An 18,943-nucleotide genomic window follows, 5' to 3' on the forward strand; every position below is an offset into this window, starting at 1 on the left:
CCCCCAACCTTCCTCCCACTGTTACCGTGTCACTGGGCCTTTTTGGGCTGTTCAGGAGGGCGAAAAATCGCCGCCCCACGCCCTTTCCCTTTAGGTCCCCAGAACTTCTTTTGTTGACCTGCTTTAGGGGTCTCAGATTTCCTCGGAAACTGAAATTTTCTTTTTGGCTGTTGCCCAAATTTTCTTTTAAGGGGAAAAAAGAGATTTTTAATACAGCTTACCTGTAAAATCTTTTTCTTGGAGTACATCACGGGACACAGAGCGGCATTCATTACTATATGGGTTATATGGAGTACCTTCAGGTGTAGACACTGGCAATCTCAAACAGGAAATGCCCCTCCCTATATAACCCCCTCCCATAGGAGGAGTACCTCAGTTTTGTAGCAAGCAGTATGCCTCCCAAAATGGTCCCCAAAAGAGGGGTGGGAGCTCTGTGTCCCGTGATGTACTCCAAGAAAAAGATTTTACAGGTAAGCTGTATTAAAAATCTCTTTTTCTTTATCGTTACATCACGGGACACAGAGCGGCATTCATTACTATATGGGATGTCCCAAAGCAATGCTTACAATGAGGGGAGGGAGAACATCTCCAAGACAAAAGGATTTAATTTAGAGATATACTCAAATCATAATAAATCCAACTTAGTTGAGAAAAATAATCTTAAATTTTAAATTTAACTCAAAAAAGAGGAGCCCCCGGAATCCGAGGGTCTCAAACTGCAGCCTGCAGCACTGCCTGCCCGAAGGCAGTATCAGTATTCCTTCTTACGTCCAACTTGTAGAATTTTGTAAATGTGTGGACAGAAGACCAGGTTGCCGCCTTGCAAACCTGAGCCATAGAGATCTGGCGGTGTGCTGCCCAGGAGGCGCCCATGGCCCTAGTAGAATGAGCCTTTAATGATACTGGAGGAGGCAACCCTTTCAAGCCGTAGGCCTAAGTGATTAATTGCTTAATCCACCTAGAAATGGTGGACTTTGCAGCAGCCTGCCCCTTCTTGGGCCCATCCGGTAGAATGAACAGCACATCTGTCTTCCGGATCTTCTCTGTAGCTTTAAGATAGGCCTTCATGGCCCTGACAATATCCAAGGTATGCAGCAACCCTTCCTTTCTGGAAGTAGGTTTAGGGAAGAAGGATGGTAATACCAAATCCTGGTTCAAATGAAAACTGGATATTACCTTCGGTAGGAAGGAAGGATGAGGGCGGAGAACGACCTTGTCCTTATGAAAAATAAGATATGGTTCCTTACAGGATAAGGCCGCCAGTTCCGAAACTCTTCTTGCGGAAACTATGGCAACCAAAAATACTAACTTCCTTGTCAGTAGAACCAAAGGAATTTCAGCCAACGGCTCAAACGGTTGTTTCTGTAAACTTGACAGAACAAGATTTAAATCCCACGGACAAAGCGGGGATTTAACTGGAGGTTTAATACGTAAGACCCCTTGAAGGAAGGTCTTAACCAGCGAGTGGGTGGCCAGCGGCCGCTGAAACCACACTGACAGGGCAGAAATCTGTCCTTTGATTGTGCTTAATGCCAATCCTTTATCCACTCCTAGCTGGAGAAAACTTAAAACTCTATCGATGGTGAACTTGCGAGGAAGCCATAGCTTGGACTCACACCAGCCTACATAGGCCTTCCAGACCCTGTAATAAATCACCCTAGAGACCGGTTTCCTGGCTCTGATTAGGGTAGAGATTACTTTCTGAGACAGACCTCTACCCCTGAGAATCAAGGATTCAGCTTCCAGGCCGTCAAATTTAGATGCCGTAAGGCAGGGTGGAGGATCGGACCTTGCGATAGCAGGTCTGGCCTTAGAGGCAGAGTCCAAGGGTTTCCCACTACCATCCTTAGGATTAGTGAGTACCATGCCCTTCTGGGCCATGCTGGAGCTACCAGGATGACTGGTATGTGCTCCACCCGGATCCTGCGCAGCAGGCGGGGTAGTAACTGGAGCGGGGGAAACGCATAAAGAAGTTTGAACTGATGCCAAGGGCAAACCAGCGCATCGGTTCCGCAGGCCATCGGATCCCTTGAGCGGGACATGAACCTGTCTAGCTTCTTGTTGAGTCTCGATGCCATGATATCCACGTCTGGCACTCCCCATCTTCGGCAGAGTGCTTGAAAGACTTGTGGATGCAGAGACCATTCCCCCGGCCATAGAGTCTGGCGGCTTAAGAAGTCCGCCTGAAAGTTGTCCACTCCGGGAATGAATATTGCCGATATGCAGGGCACATGAGCCTCTGCCCATAGGAGAATCAAGCTCACTTCTCTCTGAGCGGCTTGACTCCTGGTTCCCCCTTGGTGATTTATGTATGCCACGGCCGTGGCATTGTCTGATTGAATTCTCACCGGGAACCCCTGCAATTTTGACGTCCAAGCCCTGAGGGCTAGTCGAACAGCTCTGAGCTCCAAGACGTTGATGGGCAACAGCTTCTCTGGCTTTGCCCAAGTACCTTGGCGAGTGTAACCATCCAAAATTGCTCCCCAGCCCGTCAGGCTGGCGTCTGTGGTCACTATTTTCCAAGCCACTGGGCTGAAAGACTTCCCCTTCAGTAGATTCTGAGGGTCCAACCACCAACACAGACTTTGCCGGACTCTTGATGAGAGTGGCAACGGGATATCCAAGGCCTGTGGCCTTCTGCTCCATGCTGACAGGATGGCTGCCTGTAGGATGCGAGTGTGGCTCTGGGCGTATGGTACCGCCTCGAATGTGGCCACCATCTTGCCTAGTAACCTCATACATAGGCGAATAGTCGGTTCTTTCTTGCTTAGAACCAGTAGGATTAATTCCTTGATAGCTTTGACCTTCCTCAGAGGTAGGAACACCCTTTGTTGTTCTGTGTCTAATCTCATGCCGAGATATTCCAACTGCCTTGTGGGCTGGAATGCTGACTTTTCTCGATTTAGAACCCAGCCGAACCTCTCGAGGTATTGGACCGTGAGGGCCACTGCTCGCTCCAAGCCGGGATACGAGTGGTCTATGACTAGGAGGTCGTCCAGGTATGCCAGGATCGTGACCCCTTGGATCCTTAGTTTGGCTAGGATTGGAGCTAGGACCTTTGTGAACACCCGGGGGGCCGTAGCCAACCCGAAGGGAAGCGCCACGAATTGGAAATGACGCGAAGCCACCATGAAGCGTAGATATCTTTGATGTGGCTGATAAATTGGAACATGAAGGTAGGCATCCTTTATGTCTATGGACGCCATGAAGTCGTCCTTTTGGAGTGTGGCAGCTGCTGACCGCACGGATTCCATCCGAAATGAGCGGACTTTTAAGTATGCATTTACCATCTTTAGGTCCAAAATTGGCCTGACATCTCCATTGGACTTTGGGATGATGAATAGGTTGGAGTAGAAACCCAGCCCCTGTTCCAGGACTGGTACCTCTACTATTACTTCCTGGGAAAGTAGATGATCTAAAGCCGATCTTAATGCGGCTCCCTTCTCCAGATCGTTTGGAATCCTCGACTCCTGGTAATGAGGAGGAGGAAACCTTAGGAACTCTAGTTTGTAGCCTGTGGCCACGGAAGACCGTACCCACTCGTCGGGAATGCTGGCTTCCCAAATCTCTGAAAAGAGTCGCAGCCTTCCCCCCACCTTCGTGGGTGGGGGCGCCCCTTCATAAGGTAGACTTGGGGGCTGGTTTTGCTGGTTTGCGAAACCACTGCCTCTTGCCTCTAACAGCCTGTCCTTGTGATCTGCTGTTGAAGCCGAAGTTTGCTTTTGCAGGAGGCCGTCGATACTGCTTGGCATTAGAGGGCCCCTGCCCAGGGGAATGCTGTCGTTTAAACGCAGGCCCCTGAACCTTCTTCTTAGTTGGCAAGAGAGTACTCTTGCCGCTTGAAATGGTCTGAATGTATTTATCTAGGTCCTCTCCGAAGAGCCGTCCTCCATGGAAGGGGAACCCTACCAGGAGCTTCTTGCATGGGGGCTCAGCCTCCCAGCTTTTTAACCATAAGAGTCTTCTCATATGGATAAGGGATAACGATAAACGTGACGCTTGCTGGATGGAATCCTTGATTGCGTCTACCGTAAAACATATGGCCTTAGGGACATCCGAAAATTCTTCTGCCTGCTGAGCAGGAATAAGTTCAAGCATTTGCTTAAATTGATCCGATAATGCTTGAGCGACCCCAATCGCAGCCACGGCTGGCTGTACTACTGCCCCCGCAGTAGTGAAGGAGTTCTTAAGTAGTGCTTCCAAGCGCTTATCAACTGGATCTTTGAATACCTGTATGTTTTCTACAGGGCATGTTAACGACTTGTTAACACATGAGATGGCTGCGTCTACTGCAGGAGTAGCCCATCTCTTGGAAAATTTATCTTCCATAGGATATAAGACAGAGAATTTCTTAGGTGGTAAGAAAACTTTGTCTGGCTTGTTCCAATCTTGGAACAAAACTCCCTCCAATAGAGGATGGATCGGAAACACAGCATTGCTTTGAGGCGCCCTCAGTGAGCCCAAAGCTGAAACTGTCGATACCTGGAGATCTGGTACAGGCAGGTTGAATGCCTTATGGACCAAGTCCGTCAATCCTTGAATCCACCAGCTCTCCCTCAGGGAGACTGCCCCAGACTCCTCTGTATCCGGATCCTCGAACCCTGAACCTACTTGGTCCTTGTCCAAGAGGTCGTCCAATTCCCCTGAGGAAAGGACCTCCTCTTCCGAGGGTCCGCGCACGGGTGACGGAGATCTATTCCGCTTACTACCCCGCATAGCCGCGGCTATCATTTTTCCCATGCTTTTCTGCATCTCATTTAAAGAGGTGAGTAACACCTCCTCCGTGACCATCTTAGGGTTGGGTAGGCTCGCGTCAGCTCCAGCCCCAGATCCCGATGGCCCAAAGGCTCCCTGTGGGGAAAGCAGCGGCATAGCTCTGTCCGAGACCTCAGACTCTGTGGGGGAATCCCCACCTTTTGTACCCTCTGACTTGTTCTTTGATGCCATGGTACAATACCGAGGTACACCTGCTACTTATTGGTACCTGGGACTTATAAATAGTTAAATGCCCAAACACCTGTTTGGGGGATAGAAAATGTTTCCTCTCCCCTAGATGACACTTTTTTTTTTTTTTTTTTTTTCAAAGAATCTTTCTTTTTTTTTTTTTTTTCAAATCTAGGCAAGAAAAAACATTCTGTCCCCCCGAGTAGTATTGCAAGAGAAAAGACTATGAGATGGAAAAGAAACAGCCTATTCCTAGGCTAAAAAACAATCTTCTGAAGACTGTAGTATTCTTTCTGGCCACTGTGTGTCCTCGGCGCCCCGTGCTTCACTCCAGTCTTTCCTCCCTCAATCCAATGTAATGAATGAGCTGTGGAACATCTAAGGAAGGGCCGCCCCTTCCTTAAGCCACTGACCCGCCCTTCCCCCCCAGCTAAAACGGCGCCAAATGCGCCTATAAAACGTGAACGCGCGCCGCGCGCGCCCGCCGACAGGGGGGGGGGGGGGGGGTTGGGAGGAAGGGCCTCTCTGCTCCTGCAGCCGCAGCCTGGAACACACGAGGAGGTCAGCGTTTTGCCTGCCTTGCAGGCATGAGGAAGAAGACTGGATGGAGCATCGCCTGGAGGCTTTGCAGGTAAGCACAGCTCTCTGACACACATATACACTTTGTACACAAAAGGCCCCACTCAAAGCTTTTCCAACACTACAAGGGAGGTCACATTTTATGGGGAATAATACATATAGAGCCATCCTATCTTCATGATATGTGACTGGTTTGCCAGAAGTAAAGCATAACTTTAGGCATGTCCCCTGTGACCTCCCAGAAAAAACCTGCTAAGAACCAAGTTCCGCAAGTTTTCCCCTCACTTACCTGCTCCATGCCGCAGGACTTTGCCAAGCAAGAGGCCCAATCTTCCCCCATCTCCGTGGGGATGTCTAGACCTTCAGGCCCTGGGAACCTTCTTCTTCCATGAAGGATCCACTGTCCTGGACCCATACAGCACCCTGGCAAACAGAAAACATTAGGCACCCAAAGGTTTTCTAAGTTCTGGGCCCAGGGTCCAGCTCTCTTAAAAAGAACAGCATTATGGGCTATACCCCAAGGGTTTGGGGTCCGGTTACTGACCACTTTAGCGCTGAGGCTTTTTTGGACAGAACCGGTTAGCTCACCTAATCCCAAGGATGCGGAGGCAAGCTAAACCATGACTAACACCTAAGACACTGGCGTAAAAACTGAGGTACTCCTCCTATGGGAGGGGGTTATATAGGGAGGGGCATTTCCTGTTTGAGATTGCCAGTGTCTACACCTGAAGGTACTCCATATAACCCATATAGTAATGAATGCCGCTCTGTGTCCCGTGATGTAACGATAAAGAAAGCCTTTTTATCAGCCGTCCTGTCCAGGACGGCTTCCAGACCAGGCCCAAATAATAAATCTCCGGTAAGCGGTATGCCACAGAGTTTTATCTTAGACGCACTGTCCCCCTGCCATGTCTTAAGCCACAAGGCTCTCCTGGCTGAATTGGTCAGGGCTGAAGATCTGGCGGACATGCGTACTGATTCGGCCGAGGCATCTGCCAGATAGGCCACCCCCTTAAGGAGTGTGGGAAAAGAAGCAAGGATAACATCCTTTTCTGTATTAGCCTCGATATGCGCCTTGATTTGCGTGAGCCAAAACTCCATATTACGGGCCACTACCGTGGCTGCCATGGCGGGTTTAAGATTTGTCTGTGATGATTCCCAGGACTTTTTCAAAAGGGAATCCATCCTCTTATCCATGGGGTCAGAGAGTACCCCCATATCCTCGAAGGCCAGATCTGTATTTCTGGATACTTGAGAAAATGCTGCGTCTAGTTTTGGAGTTTTATTCCAAACTAAACTATCTTCATTTGCAAAGGGAAATCTCCTTTTTAGTGCATTAGAGAAAAAAGGTTTCCTCTCTGGGTCCTGCCATTCTTTTTTAATGGCATTGACCAACACATCATGGACTGGAAAAACTTTCTTTTTCTGTTCCTCCAGACCTTTGTACATTTGGTCATGTAATGACAAAACTTTCTTTTCCTCCTGGATACCTAGAGTGGTGTGGATGGCATCTAAAAGTTCCTCCACATCCTCTAGAGAAAGTTTGTACCTTGAGGCTTTGGAGGACTCACCGTCCAGGGCCTCTATATCTGATTCCTCCTGGGAATCAGAATGGCGCTACCCGCTTCTTCCTCAATTTCCTCCGCTAGACCCTCCGGTTTCTCGCCACTACTAGGGAGAAAATCCGTGGGATTAGGTGAAACAACCTGCTGTGCTGGTGGGACACTGCTTTGGGGCTGGGGCAGTTGAAAGGAGGAAAAAAGAGCCTGAAAGGACTGAAAGGTACTAGAAAGCTCCTTAACTGACGCCGCTAGATCTGCCCCCTGTTCTGCTGTCTGTTCTCTTAATACATCCCCAATACAGCGCTTACAGAGCGTTTTCAACCAGGTTTCCCCTAGTGTTGATCTGCACACAGGGCACTTCCTTTTAGAGCCATGGGCCGATTTGCTTGAGGCTTTCTGAAAAGAGAAGCAAACAAGAGACAGCAGCACATTAGCTGGAGCCCACCAGCAATAACACAGGGATCACCAGGAGTGCCCCCCAGGACCAACCACCACCAGGGTCCCAGAAACTCCCATCCCTACCGACCACCAGGAAGGGAAAACACCCGTGGAGCTAATAGGGTATAGGCAGGTGAACACCACCCCAGGGTTCACTTACCTGCGGCTGGCTGGCGCTTTCTTCGGATGGAGCTGTCCTTGAGACCTCTGTCTCCGACATTGCTGCTCAGCGGAACGGTGGTCTGCTGTCTCCTCTGCTGACGCTTCAGACTGGAGAGACTGCACCAGCCAGCGTGCGTGGTCCGCTTTCCTAGGCCGCGTCCGGAACCGGAAGACGCGGCCTCGTGTGGATGTCCCGCCCCCAACCGGAACTGACGTCTCCGGACCAGCGCGCTCCAAGCTGGCTGCAAAAACAGGGGGGCCTGAGGAAGCCCACAGCGCCACCCTAGGCAGAGAAGGTAACGGACCTCCCAGCTTACTCTTTTCCCCAAAGAGACGCTGGGACGCACATGCGGCGCTGCAGGTGACGACACACTAGCCGGCCTGAGCGCCAAATTCAAATAATAAAAAAGGTAAACTCTTTTAGGCAGAAGAACTCAATCTTCTAAGATTTGCCCAATAAGCCTCAGCTTCCCCAGCCATCGGCTCCTGGTTCCACAGCGGTGTCTCCCCACCGGAGGAAACACCATAACTGAAGGGCCAGTGGGAGGATGAGGCTTAAATCTCTGATTAAAAGCGGTGTTTCCTGAGAGGGGAGGAGCCGGGATCTCTCTAAGGTGGCTGTCCTGAAAGACGATCCAGGGAAATATTATTTTATAGGCACTAGATAAAATTGTGGCATGTGGGAAGAAATCGACACAGGATGAAATAGGACTCTGCAGACGGATTTTAGTCTCACAGAATTCTTATTCCTGCAATACAGAATTTCTAACACACCGCAAAGCACAAATATTGCGCATTAACAGACATCTAATATTCAAGGTTGAGTGATTGGATCTGTCCATTTCCAGATATCATGTACATAATCTACCTTACATCAAAGGACATACCAAGTTCATTTTTTGCACTCACAAAACCCCATGTTATTACTATAAAAATACCAATCATACAACATTAAGTATTTTGCATAGCCATATGCATGGCCTTACCACTTACTAAGTGACTATGCCAATGGAAAATAGGCCACTCAGGCTCTGAGAACTAAATTCTGGGATGCGATTGGTACATTTTGCTTAAACACCCAGTACATTACAGATATGGAAATAGGAATTAGTAAATTAGGGGTGTTGCAACCAAAGGATAAACACTGAAACAGCAAGTACTGGTACTTATGTACTAGTTTTATTTGCTGTTAAGTGGGTTATCATAATCTCAACATTACTGAAATCCCAAATTACCACCATAATACCCATTCAATTTAGCATTTGTGTTTAAATCATTTGTTTCACATCGAGGAAAAAAAAAAAAAAAAAGTTAGGCCCCGTACACACGACCAAACATGTATGCTGAAACTGGTCCGCGGACCAGTTTCAGCATACATGTTCGGTCGTTTGTAGGCGCGAGCGGGCCGAATTCCAGCAAACATTTGCCCGCCGGGCCTTTTCCCAGCAGACAAATATTCCTGGACGTGTTTTAAAACCGTCCGCTGGAATCCTGCCCGCTCGGACATGTACGGACGTCGGTACAGACCTACCGTACATGTCCGAGCGCCCGCCGTCCATCGCATGCGTCGAATGACTTCGACGCATGCGTGGAAGCCTTTAAATGGCAGGCCCGCCCACGTCATTGTCGCGGCGACGACGTGGACACGCCCCACGTATTGTTTACGCGCGGACTTCTGTACGATGGTTAGTACAGCCATCGTACAGAAGCCCTCTGGCAGACATGTACGGTGAAAACGGTCCGACGGACCGGTTTCATCGTACATGTTTGCCCGTGTGTACCGGGCCTAAGAGTTGCTGAAATGCACAATCAGAAATAAAAACAAACACAGTAATATACGAAAGACACATTTTTATTGACCAAGTCTCTAATCTCAGACCATACAAGGCTCAGTTTTCACCCCCAAATGAAACAAAAATGTAATGCATGGTCACAGTCCCAGAAAACCATAATGACTCTTCTTCATACTAGGAAACGTGTAAACCTTCAACCAAAAAAAGAAAATCCCAGGAAACTAAAAGAAAAGAAACAGAGTGTTAGTCAAAATAATGAAGGAAATGCAACATATAGTATATACTTAAAGCAGTTTTAAAACTATAAGTTTTTTTTTTTTCTACCTTCATGCATTATCTGCATTAGAGTAAATAGCAGCTCCCTCAGCACCCCCCATAAGCATTTACACAAGTCCATTCTCGATCCAGCACTGTCGTGTCTGTAGCAGCCCTTCTCCCCTCTTCATGATCTAACTGGAGGCTTTGCGGATAGCAGTGGAAGTCATTAGCTCCTGCTGCTGTCAATCAAATCCTGTAAGGAGGGAGCAAGGCCGAGGCACGCTGTGTGTATCTACAGACGCAAACAGTCTGGTTCGGGAGTGTGCCAGCATGAGCTCCCCCATATCAAGCGCCATGTTATCGTGGCACTTGGAGAAGAGAAGAGGGGAAGCAGACAGCACTGGCGAGGGATCCCAGAAGAGGTAGCAAAACCACTGCAGAGTGGGTAAGTATAACATGATTTTCATTTAATAGGAAAAAAAAATAAAAATAGGCTTGCAACTGCTTTAATGCCTGTGTTGTAGGAGGCGTAAAAAAAAAAAAAAAAAATGTAGATGTCAATATTATTTACATCATTTGTCACCAAGCTGAAAATGTGTAGACTTGGTGCTTAATGTATTTAGAGGCATATACAGAGTAATACAAATTCAAGCAAATACTGCATTTTATTTATCATTTTAAAAAGCTCTTTCTAGTTTATATCCTTTCAATGAAAGCCTGCAGGAATATACAAATTATTTTTGCACTTTATGGGATAAAAGCTAAACATGGTCTGGCAACAAAGTGTTACTATAATACGTCTACATGCAGAAATGTAGATTTCCCATAAGAACTTTCATTGCAGAAATCCTCTTGGTGGACGAATAAAAATATTTGACATGGACATGACAGAAGATGGTTAAAAAAAAAAAAAAGGGGGGAGGGGGGGGGCGGACAGTCTAGAAACAAACAGAAGTAAATATACCAGTAAAAATCATGTTTTACATTTAGTCACTTTGCTCACTTTTGTAGACATGCTGTTTACAATTACACAGATTCCATGTATTTGAATGTATACTTTTGCATTTCTATCAAAGAGAAGGGAAAAGATTAAAAAAAAAAAAAAAAAAAAAAAAGGGACTACACTGCCCTCTGCAGGCTCCATGAAGTAATAAAGTATTAGCAGGATCTCTTTTTAAACAATAACGTAAGAACACTGCCACACCATGGACATAACACAGAACAACATTTTTTAGGTTACCTTTCTACAGACCAAAAAAAATAAAAAAAGAAGACTAAAAGGGAGACCAACAGCTCCTCATGTCAGTTTCTTTGGAATGGAGAAATGTATGGAATCACAAAATTTTTTGCTAAACTCCCTGCGATATATAATTCTGCTGAAGGAATAAGTTATTTCTCCCAACAAAAGAGGAGTTTCACATTTATTTTACTGAAAGTAAGAGCAAGACTGAGTTGCAAGTGCCAGAATTATGGCATGAAGGTGACTTTCTGGAAGGATAACTCTTAAAATCAGAATTATTATAAACCCATTTTGATAGGCCAGTGGTATTTTATGGTTACATAAACAAAATGAATAATCCCATTGCTCAGGTAAAAGCACAATGATTTGGCAGATGATATTAAAGAAGCGATCTCACTTCATGTCTCCCAAAGAATGAATTACATATAGCAATTAGTACCATCTTCCTACGTGCTTTGTAAGACCCCACCCATTACCCCACAAATATTCGAGAAAACAGCTAGCAAGGAGATGGCTGCAATAATATTAGTAGCCACACTCTGTGCTTAATAGTAACTGCATTCCAAACAAATAGTAAAAAATTATATATATATATATAATAAATGGTGATAAAAATACAAAAAGCAGTAGCTGTATATGAATACCCTTAGATAAACATAAATATAAGGCGAATACTTATTGTATACAGCGCTACACACTGAAAGTGGGACACAGAAATTTCACAATCATGAACACTTTTGGATGATGGTTATCCATTTATTTAGGGCTGTATACAATAAGGATTAGCTTTATATTCATGAAGAAGGCTGCATTGATAGCCACCATGTGTCTCAGATTCAAGCACTTGCCTGTGACAGGCAGTAACAAGAGAAATGCAGGTGGAGGGGCAGTCTTCCGTTCCTCTGAAGAAAACCACACCAACTAAAGCGCTTATTGGTGAGTGGCCACAAGATGATGCTAAAAGTAGGAAGTAAACTGGTATAGTTGATCAAAGTCTTTGTAGAATAAAAAGGCAGGTAATCAAGTCATCCAAATGAAGGAAGTTTATTAACCACTTAAGACCCGGACCAAAATGCAGCTAAAGGACCTTGCCCCTTTTTGCTCCCAAACAAAATTGGCGTCCTTTTTTTCCCACAAATAGAGCTTACTTTTGGTGGTATTTGATCACCTCTGCGGTTTTTATTTTTTGCGCTATAAACAAAACAAAAAAAATCCTCAGTTTAGGCCGATACATATTCTACCTATTTTTGGTAATAAAAAAATAAAATCGCAATAAGCGTTTATCGGTTGGTTTGCGCAAAATTTATAGCGTTTACAAAATAGGGGGTAGTTTTATTGCATTTTTATTATTTTTTTTACTACTAATGGCGGCGATCAGTGATTTTTTTTTGTGACTGCGACATTATGGCGGACACTTTTGACACATTTTTGGGACCATTGTCATTTTCACAGTAAAAAATGCATTGTTTATTGTGAAAATGACAATTGCAGTTTGGGAGTTAACCACTAGAGGGCGCTGAAGGGGTTATGTATGACCTGAAGTGTGTTTACAACTGTAGGGGGGGGGGGGGTGGCTGTAGGTGACGTCATCGATTTGTGTCACCCTATAAAAGGGATGACACAATCGATGCTGCCGTCACAGTGAAGAACGGGGAAGCCGTGTTTACACACGGCTCTCCCCGTTCTTCAGCTCCGGGGACCGATCGTGAGGCAATCGGGTCCTGGAGCTTCGGACCCACGGCTGGGTACAGGACGTACATGTGCCCAGCCGTGCCATTCTGCCGACGTATATGTGCAGGAGGCGGTCCTTAAGTGGTTAAACACATAAAAGAATCCTCTGAGGATCTCATACACGTTCTGTGGAGATGTCCCAAGTTACAGATGCTGGGCCTCTGTTCTTGCAAAAGTTATGAGTATTCTAAACAGACATCCCTTCGGACCCCAGGCGCCATCTGCTGGGAGCTTTTGATATTATATTGGATGCCATTACTAAGGAAGTGGTTTCCAGGGCCATTTTTCAGCCATGCAACATTATCCGCCTCAACTGCAAAAGCACTTTCCCCCTTCATCCCTTAAGGAATGGATAGACCACACGGGTACTATTTTAGGATATGAACAAGTTATTTACTAGCACCATGGATGCCCCGCAACATTTTAGAGGGTTTGGGGAGGTTGGCTTGATGCATCAGGATTGTCTCCAGTAGACCCGATTATTGATAGGATATTGAGGTAGAATGCCTTTGATTACTACTATCAGACTTTGGAATGTGCCATAGTGGTTCTGTAATTTCTGTTTTCAGCCACTAGGTGTGGTTGTATGTTCTCAGTGAGCCGACGTCTGTACATTGCAACTTTACATTCTTTTGTGTTTATGGAACATGTATGCTTGAATGTGTTCTAATAACTTTATTTTTTTTCCCCCAGGAGAAAATATGAAGAGATTCATCTGATAACAGGCACACTAGGGTTGGAGATGTTGTGGTAAGCTCACCTAATTTGTATGGTAGTGGCAAAAGATGTTGTATACCAGCCCAACGAGTTCTGGAGATCACCAGGGTGGCACTCCAACTGGTGCAGCAGAAGAAGTGTACTCCGTTGAACTGCCATAGGGCTTAGAGCAGGCATCACTAAATGGTGGATTGCGGTTTGGTTCCAGCCCCAGTAGCCATCCTACCCAGACCACAGCCAAGAAGTTGCCTGTGTGTCCTCTTTCCACCGCTGCTTTGTTCACAGCACGGCAAGTGTGCACGGGTCTGTCCCTTCGATAGGATCACTGCGCTGCCCCCTCCCCACACTGCCTGTCTTATTCACACAATATGTGAATGGCGGGCGCTCTGGAAAAAGGGTGGGACTTAAGTAAAGACGCAGGCAATTGGTTGCAACACAGCGGGCAGTCCCAGCAAACAATCACCCACCTTTAACGTGAAAAGTTCTGCCCATTTTTCAGGGCTGCTGTGCTTTCCGTCTTGTGTGAATAAGGTAGGGCTCTGTGGGAGGGTGGAGTTCTGTGCTGCTATGAAAAGGACAGGAGTCTACTATCGAGAGAGAACTGTGATGGGTCAGTCTGTGATGTGGCGTCATAGCACTAAATGACACTCAGACCTCCACTGGAAAAACAATTTTCTGACCGGACCCCCATGAATTTTAATTCATTACCCCTGGCATAGAGGAAGCCACTTCACAGGAGGGAGGCTTAAACTACACACATCCTGGTTTCAATGACAACACATTTCACAGTCGTGCCGCTTTTTTCAAAGTCCTTCCTCTTGGCCCTCCGGCAGTTCCTCTGAGGAAATTTGCAGTGCATCGGTCCGGTGCTAGCCACTGCATCCCATCACCATCCTTATGTCAGTTTCTTCCGAGCCGATCCTGGCAGTAGCATCACTGGCATGCATAGCACTTCTCCACCTTGTCGATCGCCACAACTCTTTCGGCTGGTATGCAACATCTTTTGTCTTAGCCACTACCATACAAGTTTAGTGAGATTACCACAACATTTCCAACCCTATTATCAGATGATTAATTTTATGTGTTTAATAAAATTTCCTTCATTTGGAATACATGCTTCTTCTATAAAGACTTTCATAAAAGTATGCCAGTTTACCTACCTTTAGCACCATCTTGTGGCCACTTACCAATTAGCACTCTAGTTTGTGTGATTTTCTTCAAGGTTATTCCACAACGTCCATCAATTTGAGTGGCGAGGTCAGTGGTGATTACTATTCCTTCTGCTGCTACACCATTATCTTTACAAATAAACATGTAGCCCCTGGATGTTGGCATTTGTTTTTGGATGGCCACAGGGAGGAAGGCACTGTGTGCTACCCCATAGTTAGGCTTCCAATGCACACAAGTACATGGGGCAATGTACTCTGTCCCCAGGAACTAAAAAAATATTGAAATGAAAAAAGTGTTTTCAATTCACAATTTACAATATACATACCTGACAAAAAGGGGGGGGGGGGGGACTAATTTCATCCAACAAAGTTTATAACAACCAGGTGAAGAATTGTGTTGGCGAAGAGAAAATCTGCAAAGGCTCTTTCTGGAGAGATTCCCAGGAAATCTCCTTTATTTTGGGGGTTAATCTGGATCCTTAGACACACTGAAAGAACAAAAGATAGTATGGTTTACTTGATAACAGTTTAAAAAAGTTCACTCATCCCTCTGTTTTAGTTAATCAACCTTATGTTTGTGTGATAATCAGACAAGAACTTCTACTTGGAAAACCAAAAGTAATTGAATTACTCTTCCCCAGTATTATATAATCACCTTTCTTTGCTCCCACATGGCTCCATTGGGGTACCAACACCAGGGAAATCAAGTTCTGTTTAAGCTCAAAACTGACTTTTTGGTGCTTACACATGATTGTGGCTCAGTATACACATTTGTTATATATATGTATATACATAAAAGGTAAAACACCTTCGGCCTTTGAAGGAAAAAACAAAACAAAAACCCTTCTCTGTGCAGCAGCACCCAGCCCCCCTAATACTTACCTGAGCTTCCTCTGAATCCAGCGATATGCACAAGTGCATCACTTTCTCCAGTGAGGCAATGAGGAGAGAGGGGGCGGGGCCAAGCCGAAGCTCTGTGTCTGATGGGACATGCAGAGCAGCGGCTCAGAAGCATACCTGTTTGGGTGCCCCCGCTGCAAGCTGCTTGGTCTGGGGGCAATAGACAGGAGGAAGGGGCCAGAAGAGCTGGTGCAGGACCCGAGAAGGAGGATCGGTGCAATCACCTATACTTGGGCCATAAGACTAACCTCATCAGTCTGTTGTTGCCCTTTCACTGCCCAGTCGGCAGGCTGATAACAGGAAGGTGACACCACTGTATTTCTCAATGGTAACAAAAAAAGAGGGGGGGGGGTAATCCACATGAATGTGCTTTCTGCCCAGGTTTGTAACTTTCAGGACATACAGAAATACAAATGCTTTGACAGGTAAAACAGCCCACTATTGTGTCAAAGACCGCCGCAATTCCGCAGCAAGTCAGATGGTATAGTGCCGCTAAAAATAGCGCCACTATAGCGCCACCGCATATCCCGCCCCAGTGTGAAAGAGGCCCAAGGCCGGGTTCACACTGGTACGACAAAAGCTCCAACATTGGGAGCTCGTCGCATGACGTGTGAAAATTAATGATTCCCTATGAGAGCCATCTTTACTGGTCCGACACAAGTCGGTCGGACTTTGAAAATGCTCCCTGTACTACTTTGGTCCGACTTTGACCCTACTTCAGCCCATTGAATATCATTGAAGTCGGATCAAAGTAAGATCCTTGTCCTTACCATCCGACATGCGAGTACAGAAGCAGTAAAAGGGATTTACCTCACTCTGGGATCGTTTTGATTGGTCAAAGAACAAGTCGTACTATCAAAGTTGGAGGAAAATCTTATCTTGTTCATTCAAGTCAGATGTAAGTAGGACCGATGTAGGACAGATGTAGCAGGGCAAATTAGGATGACAGTCGTACAACAGTTGTGTCATATCAGTGTAAACCCAGCCTTTCACACTTATACGACTTGTACCGCGATTTTGGATGGCAAAAACGTATGACAAGTCATTCTTCATGATTTTCAATCACTACCATTCATACTTCAAAGTAGTTCCTGCAGTACTTTTTTTCGAAAGTCGGATTCCCTATTAACAGATCCGACTTTGGCATGCGACGTGTACACGACTTGTGCATGAAGACTCCATGCCAATTAAAAAAAAAAAAAAAACACGGCATGGGTTCCCCCTTCATGCGCATCCCCCTTCAACAGCAAATACATCACCAGATCACAGCAACAGAAACAGGGGAACAGCCGACGTTTCGCACAAAATTCATGGCCATCCGAAGCATGCTGGGACTGACATGTCATAAGAGGCGTAGTGTGTTTATTTTTTTAACAATTTTCCTCCATGTGAATGGGTAGGGATACGATGTACCCCATACTCATTCACCTAGGGTGGGGGGCCGGGATCTAGGGACCCCTTATTAAAGGGGGCTTCCAGATTACAATAAACCCCCCCACCCGCAGACCCCAACAACGGCCAGGGTTGTCGGGAAGGGGCCCTTGTCATCAACATGGGGGCAATGTGCTTTGGGGTGAGGGTGGGTGCAGGCCCCCCCCCCCCTGCCCCAAAGCACCCACCCCTCCATGTTGAGGGCATGCGGTTTCCTGACCGTGAGAAATAACCGTGAGAAATAATACCGCTCAGAAAACTGCTGATCCACTGGCTTCGCTTCCGTCCCACCAAGCCAAAAGGGTGCTGGCTATGCACAGGGGCATTGGATGAAAAGAGGTCCTGGACTGCCGCACTCCTGCGTGGGGGGGGTCCCCTTAAAACTGGCATTGAGTTCCCCTAATTATTGGGGGATCAAAGTCGCGTCCCTGCTCATTGAAGTCATACTTCAAGTTGTGGGGCAAAGTCGGATCCACAGTCGTATGACTGTCTTGTCAAAATCACAAAACTTTGAAGTCGCACTGCTGTGCGACGACATGAATGAAGCATCACTATGTGAGACTTATGTTATCGCACAGCAGCAAGGTGTGTTCTGCAGCAATAGGGTGACGTTACAAATCTCTGTATAGCACCAACAGTTTACACAGTTCCTGCCCTCAAGGAGGTTTACAATCCAAGGCCCCACCCTCACATGCATACATCCATGTACTAGAACCAATAGAGACCAGACAAAATAACCTACCAGCATGTCTTTGGGGGACAGAATGAACACCACACAAGCCCAAGGAGAACATGCAACCTCCATTGTGCTGCAAGACAGAAGTGCTTACCACCATGCCTTCGTACTCCCTATTAAGGATGAGCTCTGGCGTGTTCATAAAGCCCACATGCAGAGCCTGCCAGGAAGTCAGCACTACGCTAATCACAGGCAGTGAGACATTTCCCAATCTCTGTAGCCACACATCGGGACGTCTCACCGCTTGTGATTAGCGCAGCGCCGACTTCCTGGCAGGCTCTGCACGTGGGCTTTGCGAACACGCTGGAGCTCATCCTTACACCCCATACACAAAGCCATTGCTGGACTTGTCTGATCAAGCCTTGTTCACAGAGGCATACTACAGCGTACACCCATGTGAGGGCCAGGTTTACCTGCTCAGAGATGTACAGGTGTTGAGTGCATCCCCATTCATGTCTTTTGGGATGGAATAGCTGTACAGACACCCAATTTGACAGCCGTGTGTGTGCGGGTCCCAAACTGCCACCATTGCATTCCCTGCAGCTACTTCACCCCGAAAGACATAAATGAGACCACCTGCATGGGGATGCACCCAACACCTGTACATCTCTGAGCAGGTAAATATGACTCTCCTATGGGTGTTTGCTGGAGTATGTCCATATGAATGAGGCCTTACTAATGTGTCTTCACAATCTCTGCAGACATTCAATGACTAAATAATCTGATGGGAAAGGCATTGAAGGGAATTGCTCAATATATGACGATTACCAGTATGTACGAAGGCATAAGAGGTAAAAGGGAAGATATGTGTGTGCCCATTGCTGGTGTGTATGTCACCATTAACCATGGCTCTAAATGGGTTCTCCCTTCGCTGGCCACATGATGGGAAGACCAGGCAACCTCTGGAGGAAGCCAGCTATGCAGAATGGAAGAATTGTGCGCTGGAAGCTGCCAGGCTCACCCCCTGAATTCCGTCTTACCGGCCAGGATGAAGGAGCCCACACAGGAGGTGAAGCCGGACAGGAAGGAGTTGAAGGGGAATGTGCCCACCAGAAGGCGGTACAGAAACTGCATGGCTCCGGTCAGCAGGATGTACAGCAAATAGGCGTCCAGCAGCTTGAGCTTCTGCGAGGTGGAGCTGACATATTCCTCCAAGAAGCGGGACACCACGGACAGAACGGACACCGACATGACTGCAGAGGACCGGAGCCGGGAAGAGAGATGCCGGAAGCAGCAAACCGGAAACACTGGTCCTGACAGACGTGGCCCCTACAGAACAAAAC

The 18,943-nt window shown here is 46.7% G+C and overlaps 1 protein-coding gene across 1 annotated transcript; it reads right to left on the reverse strand.

Annotated features, from left to right (window-relative positions):
- Positions 1–9,516: 9,516 nt before the first annotated feature.
- DAD1 (defender against cell death 1) lies at positions 9,517–18,936 on the reverse strand. Its single transcript, XM_040353620.1, has 3 exons — positions 18,641–18,936; positions 14,920–15,081; positions 9,517–9,699 (listed from the first exon to the last, which is right to left on the reverse strand). The coding sequence occupies exons 1-2, from the start codon at positions 18,849–18,851 to the stop codon at positions 14,951–14,953; spliced, it is 342 nt and encodes a 113-aa protein (XP_040209554.1). The 5' UTR covers positions 18,852–18,936; the 3' UTR covers positions 9,517–9,699; positions 14,920–14,950.
- Positions 18,937–18,943: the final 7 nt, after the last annotated feature.

This window comes from Rana temporaria, chromosome 1 (genome assembly GCF_905171775.1).
Source record: "Rana temporaria chromosome 1, aRanTem1.1, whole genome shotgun sequence".
Classification (NCBI taxonomy): domain Eukaryota; kingdom Metazoa; phylum Chordata; class Amphibia; order Anura; family Ranidae; genus Rana; species Rana temporaria.